We start from the raw sequence: 26,534 nt of genomic DNA, 5'->3' as shown, positions 1-26,534 counted from the left end.
AAACCCTCGCAGACTCCCCCGGGCCCACACCTGCCTGCAGTGTGCTGGCGCCTCCCTAGGAGGTGATCTCCTGGGGAGATCTAGAAAAGAATGGCGTTATCAATCATGCGTGTAAGTAATCCACCTGTTAGGGAAGCCCACTCTGGCCAAGGCTTGCTCTAAGAACACCACAGGGACAGAGCTGGACAGGAAGCCTCAGGCCCAGGGCATCTGGAGAGTCCAGTGGAAGTCCTGGGCGCTCTGTGCCTTCTCAGAGGAGAGCGATGGAGAGCATCACCAGCTGTGTGCCTTGAGTTCGGGGCATGGTCATCCCACCAATATCCCAGCTGCGCCGAGGCCTGTCTTCATCAGCGCTGTCACCCCCACTTTACAGATGACAGCCTGAGCCTGGGAAAGGCGAGACGGTTACCAAGACCAAGTGGCTGGGAAATGGCCGAGCCAGAGTAGGGACACAGGCCAGCAACTCCTGCGCCTGTGGTCATCCCTTCCTCAGATGGACCTTGCACCCCTGGTCCCCAGGAAGTGAAGGAGCTCCCGCTGCAGAGTGGGGACCCACTGTGTGGCCTGGGAATGAGGATCCCGGAGCCGGCGATGTGGAACAGAGCCGCAGGAACTCTTGTGGTGTTCTGCCAGGATTGCACTGGGGCCACACAGGAGGCCTGAGACATTCGGCTCTTTGACCAAAATCAGGCCTGGAGAATTGTAAAGCACCTCCCAGGCACTGTCCTCTGCACCTCCAGAGGGTTGCAGCTGGTTAGCCACCTCCACCAGTGACCCGTGACGTGCAGGACTGGACTTCAGAGCAAGCCCTCTCTGGATGGTTCTGGTTCACCAGAAGAGAAGGCAAGACCTGCCCAGCAATCATTAGAGGTGGGTCTCTTCTAATCAGGGGGCAGTGAAATGGAAGAAAGAGGAATAGTTTGCCTGTGAATTTGAGAGATTATACAGACTAAGTAAGAGTTTTAGAGTGAACAGCTAGTAAGTGGTGGCCTCCCCTGGTCCATGGAGAGGACAAGGAGGAGCCACCCTGCCTAGCCAGGGCTTTCATCACGGCTGTCCATTCTCTGTGCCACACGTAACACTTGTCATTTCTAATCAGTTAAAATTAAAATGTGATGGAGGACAAAGACATTATCCTACGAACCAAGTCAGAAACCGTAAGTAGAAAAAAAGAAGAAGATACCAAGAAAAACAAGTAGAAATAAAGAATCATCAATTACAGAGCAAGGGAAAGACAGGATGGCAGCACAGTGTCACAATGGCATGTGCAGTGACAAAATGCAGGCTAAACGCAATAAGGTGCGCAGTGCTAAGAGGAACAGTGCAATCTAAATAAGCAGGGTGGGCGGTTACAAAACAGCATCCGCTGCAGAGCCTCGTGCAGAGACTAGAATGGCAGGGTGAGTCCTGATAAAGGAAGGAACTCCTTTAAAAAAGCAACTTAAAGAACAGTCAAAAAACAGTAAGAATGGAAAATCAACAGGCCAAAGTGACACTTCACAATCGTATTAAGAGCTAACCTTACTGACTCCCTTGAATGCACTGCGCACTTTACATGCAGATCTCAATTCAGGCTCATGGAAATAATTGGGACATTTTCAAACACACCAGCAGAAACATCACGGGGCGGGGAGCAGACACCAGACCAGCATCACCCACACCACAGACCTCTGCGAGAGCGAATGGACCTGCGGCTGCTCGGGGTTGGCTGTTGAAACCTGCCAGTACCTGGCCAGCTGCTTTTCTCTTCTCTCTCTTCTCTCCTCTGAAGTGCCCAGGGCTGTGGGGGTCTCTCCTCTTCCTCCATCGTCCTGGAAACTGGCCCTTCCTACTCCTGATGGTTAAAGCTCAGGCCGTAGAACCTCAGCCCAGCCCAAGGCTGCTGAGCACGTACTCCCGCTCACCTGGTGGGTCTGCCTCCTGGAGGGGCATCCTAGCTCCTCCCAGATGTGCTACCCAGCGCCCTGTGGACTCAGTCCTGTGGCGGCTCTCCTATGCCTAGACTGGGGTCTGCATAGGTATCTGAAAAGAGGGATCATGGGTTGTCCCGCTCCTCAACTGGGCCCTGGGCAGAGTGGTTAGATGGGTGCATCCTGCGAAGGCCCAGCTGGACCTGCTATGGGTGGGTTAGATGGGTGCATCCTGAGATGGCCCAGCTGGACCTGCTGTGGGTGGGTTAGATAGGTGTGTCCTGTGATGGCCCAGCTGGACCTGCTGTGGATAGGTTAGATAGGTGTGTCCTGAGATGGCCCAGCTGGACCTGCTGTGAATGGGTTAGATGGGTGCGTCCTGAGATGGCCCAGCTGGACCTGCTGTGGATGGGTTAGATGAGTGCATCCTGTGACGGCCCAGCTGGACCTGCTGTGAATGGGTTAGATAGGTGTGTCCTGTGATGGCCCAGCTGGACCTGCTGTGGATGGGTTAGATAGGTGTGTCCTGAGATGGCCCAGCTGGACCTGCTGTGGGTGGGTTAGATGGGTGTGTCCTGAGATGGCCCAGCTGGACCTGCTGTGGATGGGTTAGATGGGTGTGTCCTGCGATGGCTGGACCTGCTGCTGATGGGTTAGATGGGTGTGTCCTGAGATGGCCCAGCTGGACCTGCTGTGGATGGGTTTGATGGGTGTGTCCTGAGATGGCCCAGCTGGACCTGCTGTGGGTGGGTTAGATGAGTGCATCCTGTGACGGCCCAGCTGGACCTGCTGTGAATGGGTTAGATGGGTGTGTCCTGAGATGGCCCAGCTGGACCTGCTGTGGATGGGTTAGATGGGTGTGTGCTGAGATGGCCCAGCTGGACCTGCTGTGGATGGGTTAGATAGGTGTGTCCTGCGATGGCTGGACCTGCTGTGGATGGGTTAGATGGGTGTGTCCTGAGATGGCCCAGCTGGACCTGCTGTGGATGGGTTAGATAGCTGTGTCCTGAGATGGCTGGACCTGCTGCTGATGGGTTAGATGGGTGTGTCCTGAGATGGCCCAGCTGGACCTGCTGTGGATGGGTTAGATGGGTGTGTCCTGAGATGGCCCAGCTGGACCTGCTGTGGGTGGGTTAGATGAGTGCATCCTGTGACGGCCCAGCTGGACCTGCTGTGGATGGGTTAGATAGGTGTGTCCTGAGATGGCCCAGCTGGACCTGCTGTGGATGGGTTAGATGGGTGCGTCCTGCCATAGCTAGACCTGCTGTGGGTGGGTTAGATAGGTGTGTCCTGTGATGGCCCAGCTGGACCTGCTGTGGATGGGTTAGATAGGTGTGTCCTGAGATGGCCCAGCTGGACCTGCTGTGAATGGGTTAGTTGGGTGTGTCCTGAGATGGCCCAGCTGGACCTGCTGTGGGTGGGTTAGATGGGTGTGTCCTGAGATGGCCACCTGGACCTGCTGTGGATGGGTTAGATGGGTGCGTCCTGAGATGGCCCAGCTGGACCTGCTGTGGATGGGTCTGATGGGTGCGTCCTGCGATGGCCACCTGGACCTGCTGTGGAAGGGTCAGATGGGTACGACCTGCGATGGCTGAACCTGCTGTGGGTGGGCTGTCATCCTTGCTGCCCTGGGGGGTGTTTCTTTTTGCCCCAGCAGCTCTGTGGTTGTGGCTGGATTTTCTGGGAACCCACAAGGGTGCGTCTCTCTTGCCAGAGAGTCTCTGCCCCAGAAGACCGGCATGTTTGTTCTTTTCCTTTTCTCTCATTCTCCATGTCTTGGTACCCACCTCTACCTTCAGCTACATATTTATACCTGGACCTGCACTGGTCACCAACTCCTGCCAGAAGTCTCTCCAGGTGCTCTTAGACCCGGCAGCCCCACCCCCTCCTCTCCGGCGTGCTCTGAGGGCGAGGCCTGAGGGCCCCTCTGGCTCCCTTCCTCTCTAGTGCCGCAGGCGTTGTCTTGTCATCTGGGTTGATAGGTGATGGCTCTGGGCTTGAAGGCAGAGACCCTGGAAAGGAGACCCAGCGTCCATTTGGCAGCCCCTCACCCACTCCTCCAGCTGAGCTCTGGGTCTCACTGTGCATGAGCCCTGGTTTCCGAGGGGGGGGGGGACTACAGACTGACAGGTTTCCCAGGCAGCGGTTCTGTTCTGAAGAGTTCAGACTCACCTCTACTTTCTCTATGGAGGCCGGCCTGTCCCTCACCCTTCCTACCCTGGACCTGCCCATGGCTCAGGTGCACCAGCTTCCTCCTCCACTGAGCTCTGACACCTGGCGTACACCCGGAGACCCAAGAGGTGCTTGCTGGCCTCCTTTCATGTGCTCTTTTTAAATCTCACATTTGCTATCATTCTGATTACAAATTAATATTCAACACAGAGAATTTGAAGAATGCAGGAAAATTAGAAGAAAATCCTCCTTTCTGTTCTGTACCCTTCTAGCCTGTTGTGTGTGAGTGTGTTTTTCATGTGGGCGCGGAAAGATACATTCCATTTTGTAACCCACTTATTTTACTAAAAACACGTTATGAATGTTTTCTGTATTATTGAACATCATTTTTAAGATGACTGAGTAACTGTGTTGGAACCCATCTCAGGGCAAGTCCGCCATTTTCTTTTCATTGTTAATCACACCATGGGAAACTCCATACATAAAGGCACTGAACATTTTCTGAAATTTCCTTGGATTGATTTTTAGAAATGAAACTGTAGATCAAAGGATCTACAGGAATCTGACATCAAAGGATCTGAGGATGTGGGAAATGCATTGTGAATTTTGTTCTGGAAATTTCTACTGTATAGGTCATTGGCAACTCCCACTTGCCCTCTCCCACAACATCAGCCTTTCAGCCTTTGAGAGTCATCCTGTTGTACCTGTGTCTCTCTGATGTCGTGAGCTGGGGCGTTTTCCCCAAGTTTACTGGCCTTTCCAGTCTGTTCTCGAGACATTGATTTTTCCTCATGGGTTTCTATGACATCTTCCCGAGGGTTGCACCCGACCAACACTGAGAAAGCAGAAGTTCTGCTTCTGAAGGGAGAGAACTCAGGAGAGCCCAAGGATCACCCTGTTTCCAGGTTCCCAGGCAGTGTTTTTGAGAGCAAAAGCTGGATTGCTTGTGATACTGGTGTTGATCTTTAAGGGGGAAAAAAAGTGGCCCTGAAGTCGGAATTAGCTTGACATTTCCTATATTTTTGGTCTATAAAAAACTCAGCATTGAAAAATATTTCCCAAAACTTACTAAAAGAACCTAGAGACATGTTGTCTGGTTAAAGATGGGTCCAAGTTTTACCTAATGCCTCGTATTACCCTAAGCTACTCTAAGTACCTTCTTCCTTCTGGAGGACCAAGGAATAAAATCCATAGACCCTTAAAAAGCTTCCCATGGCCTTGGGACACTTCCTCAAAGAAACGCCCTTCCAGAGACGGGGCGCCCTTCCAGAGACGGGACGTTTCCTGGGCCTCAGATGTGCTCAGCCTCCTGGTGTCCCCTCCCCGTCGGTGAGTGGCGCCTCGTCTTCCAGGTTGCTGGTTGACATCTCCCCACCGTCTGGAGCTGCCTTTCCCATTACCAGCAGCACATCTGCAAAAGCCAGGTCCGACTCCCGGCCCTGGGTGTCACAAACCCCCTTAGACTTGGATGAAAACCTCAGAATGAGAGAGGGCGCCACAGGCTCCGCTGGCCCTCCCTGGGTTGCTAAGTGGTGGACTTGGAATTCTTGAGGACACAGGTTGTTTTCAAGCCCTTGCTCTCATTTCCTTAGCAAATAGAATTTCTTAAATGATAGCATCCTGCCCTGAGTAAAGGAGGCACCGTTGAGGTCGGCGCTCATTCTAGCACATTCCCCTGGGCACTCTCTGCACCCCACTTCCCACTGTCCCTCCCCCACCCTTCTGCTAGCTGTAATGACCCTGCAAACACTAAATGGCATTTGAGTGCATTAAGCAGCAAACTCTCCAGTGACATAGCAATTATGGCTCTGAAATAGATTTGGTGCGTCACGGAAGATAAGGGTTTTGAAAGTTTCTGTTGTGATTATAGCCTGTAACTCCCACAAATAATAGGCTTCCAAATAAGAGGCTGCCAACGGAGCCTTTGTGGCTTTGTCTTAGTGATGGCATGTAAATTGCTATTAATGTCCTGAGTGTACTTGAATATGCCAGTCTTGGGGGTGTGGAGTGGGCTCGGTGTCTCTCTTTACTGGGCTCGTCATTGTTGTCCTGATAATCCGGGGTAATTGCTGTCTCTCAGATGGTCAGGAGCCTGTGAGAGTTCAGCTTCCTGTGAGAGGGCAAATGACCTGAGGGTCAAGGCAGGAGGGCGTGTGCAGCCCGCTTCTGTGTTCCACGTGCAGCCCCCCCACCGCTCTGGGCGCGGGTGTGTGCGGGCTGTATGTACGCCTAATGAATAATACTTGTCAACAAAGCCAAAGCAAAATCAAAGGTTATATAAACGAAATGGAGAATTCAGTTCTGAAAAGGATCCGCCAACTGGGTAATTTATACTGAGAGATTTTCAAAAATACCCTCTGCTTGAGCTATCTAGATTTGGCTATGTGAGTAAGCACGATCATCTTGTCTGACGTGCTCACTCTACCAGCGTGAGCAGTGCGTGTGTGCATGTGCTTGTGGGAGCATGTTCTTGAGGCGCTCTGCGTGCCTAGGACTATCAGGAAGTGTGGGGAGATCAGGCCTGATCTGAAGGCTGTGGACGCGTCTAAGTGTGTGTGTGCGGCTCTGAGTATCGAGGAGGTTTATTCAGATATAAACAGAATTCTCTGCAGCAGGACACCTCTGTTTAGCTGAATGAAGCTGAGCTTATTTTAATTAATTAGTTATTTATTTTGCCAGGAGATCAAGATCACCTTTGAAAAGTTCAATTAAAACCCACTTCAGGTTGTAACCTCCCGCTCGGAGGACACCATGCGTCTGTGGGGTGTGCAAATATTATGTGCCATGTCCTCTTTGTGGTGTAGCCGGGCAGCAGTCCTGCCCCCTAGAAACGAACCCCAGCTCCTCCCAGGGAGCCACCGCGGGCCCCAGCCAGAGCCTTCCTGTGTCTGGGTTTGGCAAATCCTGGTTTCCGAGTTCTAGTTTCCCTCCTGAGGTGGGACAGTCCACACCACACGTAGATACCATTGTGTATCTGTGGTCTGGAGCCCGAGAACCGCCAGGTCCCGCGTGGCCAAGCAGCTGTGTGGGGCTCAGCCGCCAGGGCCTGGGCTCCCAGGAGCAGGACACCCAGGGAGGCTTCAAGCGTTCTTCATCACCAGCTCACGGGCAGGCCTAGTCGAGCAGCTACCGTGCTGGATACCCCGGCCTTCTGAGGGCTGCCCACCCTCTTCCTGGGGCTCCCCTGGACTCGAGCCTGGGCATGATCTGAGGCTCCCCGTCTTCAGCCATCTCCCTTGCCGTCCACCATGCTCCCATGTGCTGCCCTCCCTGGGCTTCTTTGAACTCCACAGGCCAGTGGACAGGCCTTCCTTCCTCCCTCGGCCCTTTGCCCCACTCTTGTCTGTCCTGCTCGCAGTGGGCTGGTCCGCGAGAGCCCCAGGAGGCCTTGTCCGCCTCCCTCCCAATTACACCGTCCCAACCCCACACAGGCTCTTCTCATGATTTATCAAATGTCTGTTTCCATAAACAGTCAACTTCCTGATAGCAGAAAACAAGAGTTTTAAAAAATTTCATCAACCATCAGGTGCCCTGCAAATAGCACAAACGCGGCACTGCATATGTATTCACAGAATCAAAACCTTAATGACCACAGTGGACGAGACCTGGTGCTCACAGGAGGTTGATGACCACAGTGGACGAGACCTGGTGCTCACAGGAGGTTGATGACCACAGTGGACGAGACCTGGTGCTCACAGGAGGTTGATGACCACAGTGGACGAGACCTGGTGCTCACAGGAGGTTGATGACCACAGTGGAGGATACCTGGTGCTCACAGGAGTTAATGACCACAGTGGACGAGACCTGGTGCTCACAGGAGGTTGATGACCACAGTGGACGAGACCTGGTGCTCACAGGAGGTTGATGACCACAGTGGACGAGACCTGGTGCTCACAGGAGGTTAATGACCACAGTGGACGAGACCTGGTGCTCACAGGAGGTTGATGACCACAGTGGACAAGACCTGGTGCTCACAGGAGGTTGATGACCACAGTGGACGAGACCTGGTGCTCACAGGAGGTTGATGACCACAGTGGAGGAGACCTGGTGCTCACAGGAGTTAATGACCACACTGGACGAGACCTGGTGCTCACAGGAGGTTGATGACCACAGTGGACGATACCTGGTGCTCACAGGAGGTTGATGACCACAGTGGACGAGACCTGGTGCTCACAGGAGGTTGATGACCACAGTGGAGGAGACCTGGTGCTCACAGGAGTTTGATGACCACAGTGGAGGAGACCTGGTGCTCACAGGAGGTTGATGACCACAGTGGATGAGACCTGGTGCTCACAGGAGGTTGATGACCACAGTGGACGAGACCTGGTGCTCACAGGAGGTTGATGACCACAGTGGACGAGACCTGGTGCTCACAGGAGGTTGATGACCACAGTGGACGAGACCTGGTGCTCACAGGAGGTTGATGACCACAGTGGACGAGACCTGGTGCTCACAGGAGGTTGATGGCCACAGTGGACGAGACCTGGTGCTCACAGGAGTTAATGACCACAGTGGACGAGACCTGGTGCTCACAGGAGTTAATGACCACACTGGACGAGACCTGGTGCTCACAGGAGGTTGATGACCACAGTGGACGAGACCTGGTGCTCACAGGAGGTTGATGACCACACTGGACGAGACCTGGTGCTCACAGGAGGTTAATGACCACACTGGACGAGACCTGGTGCTCACAGGAGGTTGATGACCACAGTGGACGAGACCTGGTGCTCACAGGAGGTTGATGACCACAGTGGACGAGACCTGGTACTCACAGGAGGTTAATGACCACAGTGGAGGAGACCTGGTGCTCACAGGAGGTTGATGACCACAGTGGACGAGACCTGGTGCTCACAGGAGGTTACTGAGGATTTTCGGAGGCTGCATGGGTTAAATGTCACAGCGATGGGTGGGGAAGCCAGTGGGATGCGCCTACAGAGAGGCAGGTAGTGGTGCCCCTGAAGAGGGCTGCGAGAAGGAGGGACAGGAGCGGGGCCCTGGGAGATGCACAGAGTCCCAAGGCCAGAGGAGGTGGACAGGCAAGGGCAGAGGAGACTCTCCTGTCCTTCCTGGAGTCCTCAGTGGGAGACAGGTTGTTTCTGTGCAGCATTGTAAGCCCCAAGTCTTTGCAGCAAGGGCACCTATTCTCAACCAGGAGTGACCGATGGTGTCACCAATCTTCCTGAATAGTGAGGGCCTGCCCAGCAACAGCAAGGGGCTCAGGAGGCTGTGGTCAGGACCAGATAGACAGGAGCATGGCAGGGACATGAGGCCACCAGGTCTGTCTAGTGGGAGGTGGCAGCTGGGAGGCCACCTTTGCACCCAAGGGGCCATGGAAACAGGAATTCTAGATCAGTGCATGGGACAATGCAGGCAGAGGACTCACTGGAGGGATGTGGCAGGTGGCAGTGACTGAGGCTGCGGAGCAGAAGTCCAGTGAGAGTGGGCGGCTCTTGATCTCAAAGGACCTACCATCAATGCAGGCGACGGAGCAGAAGCAGGCACAGGCTGGTGGAGATGGTCTCAGCCAAGACAAGTTCCTGTGTGAGGACACGGAGCAGAAGGTCCAAGCAAGACAAGCCACAGAGCCACGTCCGAGTTTCCCATGGCCTCAAACAAGGCCTGGATGGTCCCCTCCCAGGTGGAGATGCTGCATGCTTTAAAGGTGACTTTTTGTTTATCTAAAATCCAAGTTTAGCAGGGTGACCTGTGCTTTCTGTGCCAACTTTATGCCCAGATCCTAAGGCAGGAGCTGAACCTGCTTGTGGGTCTCAGCCCTGGGAAGAAAAGGAGGAAGATAATTTCCTACCAGCCACTTGGGAACCGCTTCTTCCCATGCACCTGTGGCTCCCATAGGCCTGAGGTGGCGGCTGGGCAACTTTCAGATTCAGGATGAGCATCTTGACAGTCCTCATACCCTTGTGGATGGTGCCTCCTGTTGAGCTGGTGCGTGAAGCTGTGTCTCTGTGTCAAAGCAAGATTGCAATGAATCACCAAGTGGACCTTAAAGCAGGAGAAGGAAACTTTATTCCCCAGTTGGTGATCTGGATCCACCAGCTGGTGGGCCCAGGGGTAGGCAGCAAGTCTACACCCTTCAGCCCCCTCCCAGAGTTTGAATACACCTTTTATAGTCCAAAACCATATTAAAGCCTAAGTGGATGTGGCTATGATTCAAAACCATAAACAAACGTCATGAGATCTAAAATCATAAGCGGAAAAGAGAGTGGGCCATAATATTCCTAGTTGAGAACAAGGTAGAGAATGGTTTCTAACATTAGACAATCAATCTCTGACAGGAGACACTGTCCAAGAAAAATGGGCACCAAAGAGAGAACACTTTCACATTGTATAAGAATTGCCATTTTGTGTTGCCAAACATGTTATGCTAAGAACTGTTGATGGGCACCAAGGCGGGGCTTTCCCTGGGACGTGGGGGCTCAGGGCAACATGGAGTCTGCAGCCTGGCCCATAACATCTGCAGCAGCTGGGTCCACCATCTCTCTCAGCCATTTTCCCTGAAAACAGACAGCACCTTGCAGACATCAATCAATCAGCGTCACCTGTTCAGAATACAGTGTGTACTGCCAGATATCCCTCATGGCGAGTTGGTAAGAAGAGTTCAGGGTCTGGCTGCCAAAGTCTCCGGGAACCAGGCCCTGCTTCTGACACGGCCGTTGCCATGAGGTCCTCGGGAACTGTGGAGCCAGGGCCTGACCACACTTCTCCGCAGTGGAGGATAATGCTTTCGTCCACTGTGTGTTCACTTGCTTCTTCCTCTGTCCCCCGAGAGGCGTTATCAAAACTAATGCTGTGGCAGGCATTTAGAATCAAAGACAATGTCACAGCCCTGCCTCGGGGCCTGGCAGTAGAGACAGTCCTGGGAAGGCACAGCTGCAATATGGCAGCCCAGCCTTGCGATCAGGGACCCGGAGGGAATCAGGGGCCTGCAGGGGAAGGAGGCCCTGCCAGGGGTCAGGTAGGGTTGCTGGGATGTCCAGACCTCTGGAAGGTGACCGGTGTCAGTGGGTGTAACTGGATGGGGAGAGCACTGAGCTTGAGAGGAAGTGGGAAGCAGGCTTGGCTGCAGGAGGTCTTCGCCTGTGGTTGAAGTGCTGACTGGGAGCGTTGCCTGGAGAGTGCACACAGCCCAGGACACTGAACCTTGTCCTGAGGCCAGTGGGAAGCCACTGGAGGTCTACAACCGGGGTGACATCGTCACGCTTCCGTTTTTGGAAGATCCCTCTGGTGACAGCTAGAGGTAAGGCTGGAGGAAAGCCAGCCTGGACACAGACCTGCTCACCACTGTAACATCTCCAGGGGAACTTTGAGTCAGAAGATGGCCCTCAGGGGACTTTCCAGGAGCGTCTTTTCACCCCAAAGCATCTCCTGGTAAGCACTCTCCGTTTAACCTCCGGGAAGTGTTGAGCGAATCTGGAAAATGTTCTCTGAGCTTGGTAGAACCATGTGGATCTGGGGCGCGGCCTCCCCTTGTGAGCCGTGGTCTCTGGAATGCCCTAGTGGCTCTGCGTGTGCACGGTGGGGTGGCCCCTGGCGTCTGGGTGATGGAGGGCCTGGAGCGGCCCCTCGTCTGGGTGATGGAGGGCCTGGAGCGGCCCCTCTCACCCTGTGCACGAAGGCCTCTGTCGCTGCCCGGCCACCTCGCCCAGCGCTGACATCAGCGGTTCAGGCGCCTCAGTGTATTTCTGGGCGGCGAATGAGAGTTTCCCAGAGCCAGCCCCCACCCGGGCTGTCACTTCAGGTGATGGATCCTCTGCATCAAGGGGGTGCTGCTAAGGTTAGTGCACAGCACGAGCAGGAAGGGGCAGAGCTGGGCGGCACTTCCCAGCCCCGTGGCCACAGCGCAGCCAGGAGAGGCAGCTGCAGGCACTCCGTGCCCATTGAGGGGGGTGGCAGAGAAGGAAGAAGCTGCTGGAGCTGCCTCTGGGCCTGCCGTTGGTCAGGAGAGACCAGTGAACCTCCCGCCCTGCCTGGCCCCAGCCTTGGCCCCAGCTAGCTCCAGTCACCTCTGCTGTGCCTCTCAGCCACACAGCATCCCGCTGAACTTGTCCACATCACTTGGCCATTAGGGCAGGAATACATGGGCATCATTGTTCTGAAACATTTGGTTCCAAAAGGTCTTGGACTGGTTTTGAAGACACGGGCCTTCCTATCCTGGAAAAACGCCACATTCTGTCCCCATGTTAAGCTCCCTTCGCGTCCCCCTCGGCGGGCTTCCAGGTGGAGCCTGGTGGTGTGGAGTCAGATGGATCTTGCTTCCAGCCACAGGATCACTGGGTGCCAGTGTAGACTCCCTGACATGAACATTTTGGAGAGCAGGTCTGTTTTGAAGCACAATTTGCATCAGAGAGTGAAGGGACAGAGACTTAGAAACAAAGGCCTCCTTTCCTGCCACCCCAAGTCGCTCCTGAGACCTCCTCTCCTCCCACTGTGCCCAGAGACAGACCCAGACCTTCCGAGGTCACATCCCCTGGCAGCCAGGGCAGCATGAGGGGAGTGCTCCCAGGGTCGACCTGCAGTGAGCGAGCTTGGCCGTGTCCAGGACCACACAGAAGGCCTTACCTCGAGGTGGACGGGGGCGAAGCCGCGAGCACAGTTCACGGGAAGCAGCTGAGCTGGGTTTGTCGTGACCAAGCAGAGGTTTGGGCAGAAAGGCAGAGAGGCTGCACCCCTGGATAAAACACCTCCCGAGGAAAGAGCTCGAACCCCAGAGGCCACCGTGGCCTAAAGAGGCAAGAGGTGGGGGGTGAGAGGGCATGTCCTGGGGCAGGGAGACCTGCAGTCCCACTCTGTGCAGGCCACGGGGGTTTGTGGGAATGTGGGACTCCCACTGACGGGGAAGGTCTGGGGCCTGCCCACGTGGGTGGTCGCCAAATGTGAGGCGTCTGTGCATGTGTGTGTGAGTGTGTGGAAGGAAGTGAGAAGCAGTAGAGGGGTTTGTTTCACCTCTGAGTTAGGAGGTTTTATCTACCTTCCAACTAGCTGAACCAAAGGGCTCGTTCTGATAGGAGGTGGAGCTCATTCCTGCCTCTGTCACCTGTGACGTCTCCGTCCCTCTGCACTTTGTGCCCTGAGGAAACAGAACTTTTAAGAAAAAAGTTCAAATGTGTACTATTTTAACCCACAGAAGTCTCACAGAAGGTCCTGGGCGATATAGAAAGCCCTGCCACCTCCTGCCCAGGGCTACTCCTCAGGGCTGGCCTCAGTACCACGCTGTGCAGGCCACGGGGGCTCCCTCAGACACCCCTCTGTCTTCCCATGGACCATAGTACAGCTCCATGATGTGACGTGGTGATTTGTGACCAGTGTGATAAGACTCCTTTGTGCCAGGCACCATGGTGGGCTTTCCTACCTACCTGACTCACCAGCTGAGGCTCAAATGCTGGACTTCCCTCTTTCCAGCCATTTGTTTCATGACACCACCTCAAAAAGTTTTATCAGGTTTCCTTAAAACCCCACGGCACTCAGCCAACACCCACTCACACCCCTGCACCGTGCATACCTGCCTGTCTGTCTGTGTCATCTAAGCATCTGTCTGGTTGACATACACATATAAAAAGATCATTAAGACAGACAGATATCAAAATGCTAATAGTAATCATCTGAGTTGTAGAATTATGGGTGTTGAGGATTTTGTTTCTATGTTTTTATGTTTCCCAAGTATTATAAGATACAGGAATTTTACTTTTCAAGAAAAAAAGATGATGACACTAAAGAGCTTCTTTGGGAAAGTGTGGCTGTCCCCGGTTGAGCTGACATGCAGGAGGACATGGGTGCCGTGGTGGGGAAGGAAGCCACCCTACTGACCGCCTGCGCAGACCTCTGGCAGGAAGTGAAGTCCTTCTGCCCTGGGATCTGGCTGCAGGAGTCTGGGCGCCCGGGGGACAGGAGGGCCTTCTGTCTTCCCCGCTGTGCCCTGCCTCGTCCCCATCACAGACGGCAAGCAGTGAGGTGGGCCAGAGCTGGCCGACTGCATTGGGGACAGGGAGGTGGGAGCTGGGGACGTTGCTCGTGGACCCACCTCTGACAGGCTGTGCTCCTGACACTGTCCAGGATGAGCCAGGGCCTTTGGTACCCAGGGCTACTCTTGAGTATGGGGTGGACAAACCTCCCCTCCTGCAGAGTGACTGGAGGGAGCTGCTCCGAGTAGCAAGCCTGGATTTCCTGGGGGACTGGAGCGCATGGGGGTGAGCCATGGGGAACCAAAGCTGGTGGGGTGGAGGGTCAGAGGCCGGGAGGCCTGCACAGCCTCTGCCCTGGGGGGAGTCGGCTCCTCTTCTGCAGGCTTGGCCCTGCACACTGCTGTGCTGTGGGTGGAGCAAGAAGAGAAGCCGGGGTCCTCCCAAATGGGAATGGCAATGCCTGCCCTGTGTTCCAAGTTTTTCAAAGAATTGAGTGAAAGAAAAGAACAAAATTAAGTATTTTACCAGGAATACCAACACCCGCTCTGATCGACATCAATGTTCCCAGCGTCGAGGTATATTAGCTCCAAAGAGCTCAGTGACGGGGAAGGCCTTGCGTCCGGTCACTTCAGAGCTTGGACACAGGGGCAGCTGGGAGCTGTTCACCGTGACCATTTTTCAACTGTCTGAGTTCTGGGATGCTTTTTGAAAGGGTGGGTCACTAAGTGAGTCCACTGCCTGGGTGCTTCTGGATCTAGCCTCAGAAGATCGACCTCCCAGGTCCAGGGAGGCCCTGGCTTCCCGGGCCAAGGCTCTCCTGTCCGCTCACAGAGCCCAGCCCCGGGCCCCGCCGCCCTCTTTTGGCTGCCGTGGAGCCTGGATCGCCTCCCCCTTCCCAAGGCCCACCTCAGAGCCTGCCACTCCGTGGAGTGCAGCGACGCCCCGGCTCCAGCGAGCTGTGGTCTGTCCACGTGGGAACCTGGAGGCACCAGGCTCGCCTTCGCCAGGTTCAGCCTGGAGGGAGCTTGAGCAGGTGGGAAGCCCGGGGGAGGGACTCAGGGGCCGTGGGGCCAACCGTCCTGTTTTTTCTAAAGGGGAGACGGAGGCCCAAGAAGGGAAGATGCTTCCCCACTGCCAACAGCTAACTGTAGCCGGGTCAGAACCCACCCCCCCAGGCCTCCTGACCTGCAGGACCCCTGGTCCCCTCTGGGGCGGAGACCCAGTCACAGAGGGCTGGATCGTCAAGCCTATCACCAAAGTGGGAGGCGCAGGCGTCGAGTCCCAGGGCCCCAAGGATCTGAACTCTCTCGGGGTGGGGGATACGAGCTCCCCCAGCAGCAGCTGCCAGGATGAGTGTGCCTTGTGCTGGGCCCTTCTCGCGGGCTCCTCCGCCTTGTCTCCTCTGGTCCCCAGCCCCCGGCTCACAGAGGACTCACTTCTCTCCCTCTCTCCTTCCAGGCTAATGGAGGTTGGCAGGATGCTACTACCCCTTCATCAGTGACCTCCCCCACAGAAGGACCTGGCAGCGTGCACTCCGATACCTCCAACTGATCTCCCGCCATCACACCCGGCTGACCCCGGGCCCCCTGGGGCAGGGGCCGGAGGGAGGGTTTCTCTCCCAACACTGGCGCGGTCAGACGGGGTCGAAGCAATCAGCAAACACAATACGAGTCTCCTCTCCTGTCTTCTTTGGGATGCTCTCTCAGCCAATCTGGACACTTCTTTATACTCTCTTCCCTTCGTTTCTGGGTAGACGCGCCCCTCCCTGCCTCCAGCTGCCGGCCTGGCTTCCTGCCCCCTCCCTCTGTCCTAGGCTCCCCGGGTCCCTGCCCTCTAGTACATCACTGACGGATACTTTCAACCATTAGAGGAATCTGAAAGGAAGCAAATCACAAAGAAAATAATAAAAGCGTTTGTCTGTCTCCACGCTGTGGTTTGGGGAGCTGAATGCCCTCTGACCCGCTGCTGGTGCTGGCGGCCAGTCCTCCCTTTCCTCTTGTTGCTCTCTCTACCTCTTAGCAGGAAAAGCCACCTGCCCTGCTCCCCCCTCCCGCCTCCTCTGCTCCTCCTGTTCCCTGGGTGCTGGGGACTGTCCTCCGGCCTCCCGTGGATTCCCAGGCAGGAAGTCCAGGGCAGGGAGGGTCCCTTCAGGCTTTGCCCCATCCCCCAACACTTGGTTGCAGAAAGTCTCTAGGACCATTCAACGTTCAGCCAGCCACCTTCAGCTCCCGCTGCGGACGGGCCTGGTCTGAGCACAGCCAGGACAGCATCAGTCAGGGGAGAAGGCTCTGTCCTGCAGCATGTGAACTGTCCCCTCACACCAGGCACACCAGCACATGCCAACAGGTGCAGTCTCACCTGCCCTTCCCCAAGACCATCTGAGCAGATGCCCACGCTCATAGCCACCATGCTCTGGCCCGCAAGCCAGGAAGGGCATTGGCAGTTCTGAGGGTCACTGTCAGGCCAGCAGTGAGTACCTGGTCTCTGGAACCAGCAGGTCCACCGGCAGCGCCCCAGTGCCATGGCGGGACCTGACTGGTGAAGACCAGTGTCCAGTGGAGGCCTCTACCCCACCGTGAGCTCTTGGGAGCCACAGTCCCCTCAGGAAGTCCCGGATGGAGGTCGCCGTTGTAGTTGGCTGTCACCTTAGTGTATTAGCTGTCCTGACTGGACCTGTTCTCGATCCTGACCTCCTGCTGTAGGTGAGCTTGTTGCTGGCCTGATTGGAAGAGACAAGAGCCAGGGGAAGGGATCGTAGCGGTTTCTCCTCCCTGGGAATGTCTGAGAAAATAGCAGGTGCCAAGAGCTCCTCCCGAATGTCCCCTGGGCTTGTATTCTTCCCAGCTGACCTGCCAGCTGACCTCGGGAAGGGGGTTAGGTGGGAGGCGGCAGCCTTGTCTTCACCTGGGACACAGGCGAGAGGCTGAGATTGACGTGCTCACGCCCCATCCGTGAAGTCAGGGAAGCAGCATCCCAAGATGGGCTGGTGTGTACCACCTAGGGACAACAGTGGTTTTCTTTTCCTGACTTCTGGTTCCTTCAGTCCCCTGTGTCACCACCGTGATGACAGAGAGTTGGTCGTAGGGGTTTTTGGCTTGTCTGTTTGGCTCTCGGGTTTTGATTTGGATTTTGGTCTCTGTGACTTCCTATGGGAGAGAAAAGCTTCCAAATTTAAAGACGAGGGTCTGATCTGTTAGCTCGTACTTGAATTCAATACGTGGCCTTGCAAGTGCTTGTCCCCGCTCTGGGGAGAGGTCAAGACCCTGAGATGAGGACGGCCTGCCCAGGAGGCTGGGGGACTGTGCCTGGCACTAAGTACTAAGTAGGAAGCCCTCTGTGTGCTCTGCAGAACGGGGACGCTGCACAGGAGGCTGAAGGGTGTGGGCCTTGAAGGAAGTGTAGAGCAGACGCTGGCCAGACGCAGCCATCCTGGAGGACGAAGGTCAGCAGAGGCTGCCTCTGCTACCCCATGCCAAGGTCAGAACAGGGCTGACGGACAGGCCTCGGGGAACTCGCCTCGAGGAACTCGGGTGAGGACGCGTGGCCGCCTTGTCTCAGGGGCAGGGATAGGGATAGATGGAAGGTGCTCACACAGGAGCAAGGCTTGACTTGGGGCCAGCACAGAGGAGGGTTCCCAAGGCAGATCAGGTGACTGCCACCGAGGTCAGTGAGCAGCTCAGAGCAGAGGCTCACAGAGCTCTTCTCCTGGCAGGAATCACTCTGCTGACTCCCTGCCCAGCACTTCCCCAGGCCGCCTCCTGTCCCACACCCTTTTGAGGTCCCCTCCCAGCCACCGTCATTTCAGCATGGTGGCCAGGAGATCTCCCCGCCAGCACAGAGGGGTCTGCTGGCCAGACAGTGTGAGGTGAAGGGCCGCCTGGACCTCAGCTTCCTGGGACACACGCCGGCCAGTCCCGAGACACCAAATGTCCCCAGGGGTCCTGCCGTTCCTACTGGAGGTGGGGGCGTGCCCCTCCCCACAGCAGATGCCCCCAGATGGTCCTGGAGGTGGGCCTGCCCACCTTGCCCTGGCACAGCCCCTGGTCCCGGCGCCTGGCCGTCGCCTGGCGGTCCCCAGGCCACCCTCTCTGCAGGTCCCTGTGTGGTGGCGGTTCTACCAGCTGGTGGCCTTTTCCCTCACCCATCTTTCCCCCACTTTCCTTCTGCTCTTTATTTTTCTGCCCAGAAAAACCTGACTTCGATACCAAAAAAGATGAAACTACAGAAACTCAAATTTAAAAAAAACTTAAAAAAAAAACAAAAAAAACTCAATGATTCTTTCAGCTTTATTGACATATCCCATTGTTTCTTGCGACTGTGTCTCATTCTTTGTAGTATTGATGACGAACATTTGATAATGAATGTTCTTGTATATTCAGATAAAGAAAAAACCAAAAAAGCGGTCTGAATTTAATAGTGTTTATAATAAAAATTTTACAAATGACCCTCATAGCACGCGAAACAGGGCGGGGACGTCCCCTCCTTTCTGTGATGTCGCGCATCGTTCCTGCATTTGTTTTTAACACCAAACTACCTGCGTTCCTCGTTTCCCACTTTTCTTTCATTTCCTTGCATTTGTGAGTTAGGTCAGGATGCTAGGAGAGTGTCATTGTGCACGTCCATCTCTTGTTTCACGATGTTTAAAAGTGACAGTAACTCATTTTGTAAACTAAAAAAAAAAAAAAGGTTGGAATAGTGAACTTAATAGTTACAACCTAACACATCATTGTTTATTAACTTTGAGACCCAGAAATAAATTCCTTTCTTTTCTTTATTCCTGCTCTTTAAAATGCCAAAAAAAAGAAAAAAGAAAAAGAAAAAAAAAGTTTTTCGTGCTATTTTCAGTTTGTTTATTTGGGGGTGGGGGCTTTTTTAATTGTCAAGATTATGATCTTGCTGTTTTTGTTCCTGAAACCTGTACACAAGGTGATGTGAAAAGATGGCATTGTCCCGTCCCTGTCCCCGATCTCCTGTGCTTCAGAGTGCAGCTGAGCTGGGGAGCGAGGCGGAAGCCGGGCTCACCTGCGCTTCCAGAGCCCTGAGGAAAGCCCAGGACCTGCTGTTCCTTTGGGCTCTTTGAAAATCCGCAGAACGAGCCCAGGGGTCTCTTTACGCTGCAGGCAGAGGGTTTTGCCTGGGCTGGTCCTGAGGGCCTCGACCGAGGGCTTGCTTTCTCCGTGAGGTCTTCCAGACAGCCCACGAGGTGCCGTGGGATGGGCACCAGAGGCCACAGAGAGCAGCCTGGACGCAGACCCTGGGTCCAGGCTGGCTGCTGGTCCGGAGTCCTGATTTGGGTGGAGAACTGGTGAGATATTGAGCCAGACTCATGCTGTCATTTCAAGGCTGAGTCTGAGTCCCTGACATGCCCATCTTGTTGACCTGCGACCTGGACGGCTGCTTAAAATTGTGCAGCTGGCTTGGCGCGGAGCATTCTTGTTAGTTATAGGATAAAAGGCAGCACTGGTATCCAGAAGGGGCTTCATCTTAAACAGACCTCACTCAGCAAATTAGGTGTTCGAAAGCAGCCAGAGTTTCAGAAAAATGAAGCAAAACTCCAGAGGGCTAGGGCCCTGCTTCAGGAGCAGGCGGCGGACCCGCGGCTGCGCAAGTCCTCGCTAAACAGGGACGACCTTCTCACATCACCTTCACGGTCTCCATCCCTAGCTCAAAGCGTTCTGGAAACTTTTTATTTTTTGTAAATGTTTTTCTTTTGTTCAATGTTTCCCCTTTTCTCTGTTACCTCGCTCTCCCCGGCGCTCCGTCTGAAGCGCCGCCCTTTGGTTGCTGGTTCATGCTCCCTCCGCCCTCCCCCTCTTGTTTTTCAGAGTGTAGGCCTGCACAGCTCGGCTGTTTGGAAAGGTCAAGCTTCTCTGCTTCGAGAGCACAGGCTTCTGTCCCTTTGGGCTCCAACTGAACTTTTGTGTTCTCTAATGATACTAACACGGTGTAGGTTTTGCAGTCTCCTAATTTGTACTGGTAATGCATATTCCAAATAAATAGTTTCTTTTGTTGCAAAAAAAAAAAACAGTATATATTTGTGTTTTGTGCAAATTTCTTCTGGCAACTCTCTGCCCCCAGCAGGCCTGTGGTGGTGTCAACTGTGGGTAAACTGCTGCCCCAGCCACAGTGAAGGTCTCCAGGCCACAGCAGCAGGGCCAGACCTCACCACAGAGGAGGGCGGGCGGGCAAACCCAGCCCTGGATTGTCTGAGATGGTGCCCTCTAGTCCCTCTGCCATGGCTGTCTGCCCCCTGGCCCTGCTTTCCTTTTCTTGACCTGCAATGATCAGGTCCCAAGAAAACTGTGGTTCCCCAGATGTTTCCATGGAAGGAACCTAGGCTACAAGTGGCCCTCAGGTGTTCCAGCGGTGGCCCAAGAGGTCTGCACGCCTGCTTCCTGTTGTCTGCCATCCCTCAGGAACACCTTTCCCAATTCTTTGCTCCACTGAGCCTGACCTTGGAGGTGATGTTCTGTCACCAAGTGGCATCACCAGGTGTCCATGGCTACGGCTGCACCTGGCCTCCAGCCTTCCCGTCTGCTGTCCGTAGGTGGCTCTCTAAGGGCGCTTCTCCTCTGGATGGGTGCTGCTTCTCACTTTCATGCTGTTCTCCTAGGAGGAGGGGAGCCCCCGGGAAGCTGTAAGTCCTAGAGGCCGAGGTGCCCAGAACTGACGCCCTCATTCCCATCACCATCTCGGTCAGTAGGAACTAGATGACAGAAACTCAGCCCAGTGGCACCAAGTCACCATTGTTGTTACTGGACAAGCTGTGTTTTCCACTGCTTTAAAAGCATAACGCTCTCTTCTGAGGACCAGCGGGCACCCCCAGGGCCTCAATGGGAGCTGCTTGTTCCCTTCGGACCTAATCTAGCAGCCGTTTATGGAGCTAGCAGCTCTGACCACGCCCCTTCCCGCTGCAGGGAGCATGCCAGGCCTGGGACCCACAGAGCATGGCTCAGTGCGCTGCCCCCAGGATCCCGCATGCCTTCTCCTGAGCTGCCCTGCAGTTTGATCATCGAGCTCCCAAGGACCAGATGACCACGACTTGAATCCCAGCTCTACTCCTGCCAGGCTCTGCTGACGTCACTTCTGATACCAAACGAGAGTTTTCCCAACCAACCGCTTCTCCAGCTCTCCATGGCCCACGGGGTGTCCTCCGATCCAACTCAGTTCTGACCCTCATCATGTGGAGTCGGTCTGATGGCTCAGTCCCAGGACTGCCTCACATCAGGACCAGCCTGGGCCTGGGGTCACCAAAGTTCTAACAGCCCATCAAGGCTCCAGTGGAGGGACACTCACAGTTCCTCCTTCATTCTCAAGACACCAATGAAGAGCCAGCTGAAGCAGCGTCTCCGAGGAGCTGAGAGGACCCTGAGAGCAGGCACTGTCCCTGTGGGGCTGGGTGCACCACTTCCCTGTGGTGCCTGTGTCCACCAGAAGCCCCCCCGGCCTGTGGGGTCGGGGCTTTGTGGGGTCCCAGCCTGGCCACGTTGGCTAAGCCACTCAGGCTCCGGAGAGTCACTCCAGCTCCAGCTCCTCACTACAGAGGTGGAGGGAACAGGCTCAGGGCACCGAGCTTCTACTCAAGGCTTGTCCTTCCTGCCACCAGCTCTGTCCTGAAGCTATCTGTGGCCTGCCAGTAGTTCCCCTAGAACAAGGCTCGGTCCTGCCCTGCCAGGAACCAGGGGCAGAGACCACATAGAGGCCGCGCAGCTCGACCCTGAAACACTCAATGCTCCAAAGTCAGACTCTGAGCAGGCGCATGGTGCCACCTGCCAGGAATCCACACCTGGCCTCATGCCACGGGCACCACCCAGCACCAACACAAAAACACACCGTAAACTCACCTTCAGGCTACGAATCCGAGACCGAGATAGATGATTGACAGGTGACAGGACTTGGGTCCCAGCCCCCCAAATACTCAAATATTCCCAAATCTAAAGAGATAAAAAATATCAAAACCACTGCAGGTCCTACGCATTTCCGAGAGGAGACAGTCAGCCCCGTGTGTCTCCCATTTTACCTACTCCCTGCCGGCCACGTGTCGGTGGGTAAATGGCTTCACCTCCGTCTCCGTCCTCTCCTGGGATGGAGTGGACCTGTCCATCCCAAAGCCTGACACTGAGTTAGCCTGCGGCAGGCCCTTGGGGCAACACCTGGCACCTGGGCACTGCTCACGTGTGACCGTCATCAGTGTGGCCTCCCCTGTGGCACGGGCACCTCTGCCACCCAGGCCTGGCAGCAGTCAGGGCGTCCTGCTCCCTCCTGGTCCCGCTGTGGGAGCCATTAGCTCTGGGTGGGTCTTCGTTTCCCTCCCCCCCCTTCTTCCTCTGCTCTTGTCTGTCCATCCAGCCACCACCATGGTCCCCTGTGAGGAAAGGCTGCCAGCTCCCTGCCTCAAGGGCGTCGTCCCTGACCCCTCACTCACTGCTCCACCTCCTACTCCGTCACAAAACCATGGGTCTAAAAACATCTGGATCCCTTTTCCTCTTGAAAATCTGAGTGACCCCGGCTCCAATGGACAGGGTCGTCTGGGAGCCTCGGGTTCGTGGGGACGCCATTGTTTTGGTCAGCGTTTTCACTGCTGTGGCTTAAGAACAGTGTTCGGGGAGTAAGACTTCATTTGGTGACTCACGGTTTCAGCGGGCCCAGTCCACAGACAGCAGGCTCCATTCCTCGGGCTGGGGCTCGAGGTGAGGCAGGACATCATGGTGGAGCGTGTGGCAGAGGGAAGCAGCCCACATGATGATCAGGACGCAGAGGGAGAAAGACTCCATTCACCAGACACAAATGTAAACCCCAAAGCCAGCCCCCAATGCCCACCTCCTCCTGCCACACCCCACCTGACTCCAGGTAGCACTCAGTTGATCCCTCAGGGACACCACACCTGAACCATAACAGCCACTGAAGCATGTCCCCTTAACCCAAGAGTGTACGAGTACCCCATGGTCCTCTGCATCAGGAAACGCCCTTCCACCGCCAGAGCCCAGGGTCAAAACACCCGCAGGCACACAGACACCCACATAGCACCCCATGTCTGCAGACAAAAACATGGCTGAGCACAAAGCTGTTTCTGCACCGCTCACGTCTCACAGGAGCTCAGCTGCCTTCCACGGCCGACTCTCAAGACCACTTGTGTCTCCTTCATGGATCCTGTGTTTCTGCACAAGAAAGGAGGGGAGTCCGGGAGGCCCAGGCAGCAGTTTGCTGAGTGCAGACGTCTAAAGCAGCACCAAGTGACCACAGCTGCGGAACCTGAAGCGCTGGATGGGGCTGGCGGGGTACCCAGGCCGCCAACATCCAGCTCCAAGCCAGGAAATTGGGGTTTTCAGACACTTGACGTCAGGAGGGAGGTGGGCACAGCTGGGCTTGGCCGGAGCAGTGAGGCCTCTGCAGCAATCTCCACAGGCGGATTGCTCTGACTGCCCACCCGCTGCTGGCCATCTCTGGGCTTCTTTCTACCCTGAGGGGGAGAGGGTGTGTGAACTGCCCGGAGGGTAAAGTCCCCTCCAGGGAAGCTCTGCCCTCCAGATGCTAGCTTTTGGCTCTGTTTAAAAGTCCTCAAGTCTAAGTCAAAGGCCAGGGATCTCCAGCTCCTTGCCCATCAGCACAAGGAGCTGAGAGGGAGTTGGCTCTCAAAGCCATGTGAACCCCAGGGCATGCAGCAAGCAAGAAGGGCCTCCGTGCCAGCCTGGCCTGAGCCAGCCTCTGGCACATCTAAGAGGCAGTGAGCAGAGGCCCTGGAGAGCCCTGACCTCCTGCTTGTCCACAAAGCCTGGTGGCTCACACAGGGCTCCCTGCATGGTGCCAGAGAGCGAGAGAGTGTGTCCTCATCGATCACTGACCACTCGCCATCGGCACCCGAATTCATCCCCGTCAAATCATGCCTCTTGACCTTCAAGGGCACGAGACCAGCCTGCTCCAGCCTGCAGAGCTGCCTCTTCACCCTCACTGCTGTGCTCAGAGTACCGCACTCCCGCCTGGGGACTCGCCTGGCATTGGCAATGCCCCTCTGTGCCAACAGCCACTCCGCTGAGGCTTCCGTGAGTCCCCTAGGTCCTTGCTGTGGGTGACTTGCTCTCTCAGGGGCTGTTTGGCACACGAGAGACCATTACTAGACAGGCAGCCGTCCGCAGACCAACCCCGAATCCTGCAATGGGCAGGCCTGTGCCTGACCACCCTGGGTGCCTGGCACACCTCTGCCCCCCAGCAGGATAGAAGACTCGCTCAGAACCTTAAAGATCAGACAAGAACCAGCTGAAGTCGCCGGCTCCTTGGGGATGAAGGCCATGGCTCATCATTGACAAGTTTGGGCGAGAACTTGAAATTGTGGAGTCCGTTAACAAAGCCATGAACCAGAAGGAAATAGGATTAGGCTGGGCTTATGGGAACAGATGTGGGTTGCAATGAAAGGCTCTTGCTGTTGGTGACTTGAACTAACTCATCTCCTCAAAGGACAGAACAACAGGAAGCCCCAGGAAGCCATGAGCACGCCATCTAACCTCGAGGAGCAGGACGAGTGCTGGCAGGAACCCCTGCCCGAGGTCAAGACAGTCTGACTGGAAGCCCCAGGCCTGGAGGAGCCCTGGCACCTTCCCCGCCACTCAGGGCTCCAGCAGCTGACCTGCGGATTCCCACCGGCAGGCGAGAGCACAAGACCCTTGGGGCCCGCTGGCAGGGCTCCAGCTACACACTGGGGGCCAAGATGACGGTGGTGAGGACCCTGAGAAACCCGAGTGTAAGCCATGTCCACTTGACTCTGCTCTTCCTGCCCAGAGTGGCTTTGCCTGCTGTGACGTTGCACAGACACCACAGTGCACTGCCCCAGTCCCCAGGGGTGATGGCCCAGGCCCTCTGCCTGCCCCCTCTGGCTCTGCCCACTGAGCTGAGGTGCCTTCCACCCTCTGCCTCCCTTGCAAACTGAGAACATGGATTCCAGCTCCGGCCACAAAATTCCTGCTCTGTGGGATACGAAGGTGACTAAGAAGTGATCCCGACTCCGACGTGGTGCAGTTGGAGACTGAACAGCTCCTCCACACTTACTTTTCCTGTCAAGTGGCCTTCACAGGAGGGACAGTGGCTGTGGTTCTCAAAGAATGTGAACTCTGATTCGTTCCTCCCAGCTGCCAAAAGAATAGGTGAACACAGAAATCCGCCAGGGGCCAAAGCCCCAGGCCGGGAGCCACGTGTCCCAGAAGACCCTGCTGACAGTGTCCCGGCACACAGCTTCATGGCTGCTCCCAGCTCTCGACCCAGCCAGGACAGTGGCCCACAGAGGCTGGGGGTCTGCTCCGGGGCAGAGCGAGGCTCCGTGGAGGACTCCAGGGACCAGGCAGAGCGAGGCTCCACGGAGGACACCAGGGACCAGGCAGAGCGAGGCTTGGAGAGTGGCCGGCTGTGCTTACTCTTTCTGCAGCAGTGGCTGCTGACGCGAAGCTGTCTCCCTGAGGTCTCCGGGTGACATTTGTTCCTGGACTCCTCAGTCCTCGAGCAGTTCTGTCCTTTGACTGACTTCCTCCTCCCTTGCTCATGCTCCGTCCCCCAAGGCCCAGGCAGAGCATCTGACATTTGTTCTTGGTACAAGAGCACCATTTGCTCAGTGTGGGTGAAGGAAGTCTCCCCAAGGGGGAGGTGAACGATTACCTCGGACTCCCCCTTCCCTTCCTTCAGACGTGGCAGCATGCAAGCCACGCGGGGCCTGGCGGAAGCCCCGTGACTGGCTTCCGTTCCAGCATCCTGGTGATCAGGTGCTACAGTGACCGCGGACCCTGAAGTGCAGGAGGACAACGGGCGGGAGGTGGCGGTAATGTCACGGGAGGGCCAGGGGCTTCAGGAAGACCCACTTCACAGGACAAGACGAGAGCCCCAGGGAGGGTCTTCCCCATCACCAAATGTCCCCTGCCGTGCACTGAGTCCCCATGCTGGGATGGAGGGCGGAAGACAAAGGCCCGGTCCTGCTTCTAGGTGCTGGATCTGTGAGGGTCCATCATGGCCCCACAGTTCATGGGGTCAGTCTGCAGCCGGTGTGAGGCCCGAGGAGAATCTCCCCTGGAGAAGTGGGTTAGACGGCAGGGGCAGCCGCGTCTCAGGACCTGCCTCCAGGTTCTTTCACGTACGTAATGACAGGACGAGTCCTGGGCAGAGAGAGACGCCGGCATCAGGGCTGTGGGACAGGAGGGGGGGCTGACAGGAACTGGGACTGGCGGTGGCCTGGGACAACAAAGGAGCGTCCCAGAGGAAGGGGGGGCAGAGAGGTAGAGGATGATCACCCAGAGCACCACCCAGAGTGCAGCTGGCCTCCGCACCCACCGGTCCTGCCTTCATGAACTCAGCCAACGGGGCCTCAAAATCCTTTTTTTAAAAACTGTGTCTATGCTGAGCATGCACCGACCCTTCTTGTCATTATTCCATAAACAATAGTGTAGCAATTACTGACACAGCGTTAGATGGTGTGGTACCATGAGGAACCCAGAGATGATCTCAAGGACACAGGGGATGTGGGCAGGCTACATGTGGACCCTGTGACTTGTTAAATAAG

The 26,534-nt window shown here is 55.7% G+C and overlaps 1 protein-coding gene across 4 annotated transcripts in view; it reads left to right on the top strand.

Moving 5' to 3' along the window:
* Positions 1 to 18,369, top strand: part of PBX1 (PBX homeobox 1) — a 244,509-nt gene extending 226,140 nt beyond the window's left edge. For all 4 annotated transcript variants that reach the window (XM_081297027.1, XM_081297029.1, XM_081297026.1 and 1 more), the window contains one exon: positions 15,458 to 18,369. In XM_081297027.1, coding sequence (XP_081153153.1) covers positions 15,458 to 15,550 — 93 coding nt within the window. In that variant the 3' untranslated portion in view covers positions 15,551 to 18,369. The remainder of the gene's footprint in view (positions 1 to 15,457) is intronic.
* The last annotated feature ends 8,165 nt before the right edge of the window (positions 18,370 to 26,534 follow it).

The sequence above is a fragment of the Spermophilus citellus genome (genome assembly GCF_964194105.1).
Source record: "Spermophilus citellus genome assembly, chromosome: 6".
Classification (NCBI taxonomy): Eukaryota; Metazoa; Chordata; class Mammalia; order Rodentia; family Sciuridae; genus Spermophilus; species Spermophilus citellus.
The sequence above is the reverse complement of the archived record's forward strand: the minus strand, read 5'-3'. Positions and strand labels throughout refer to the sequence as shown.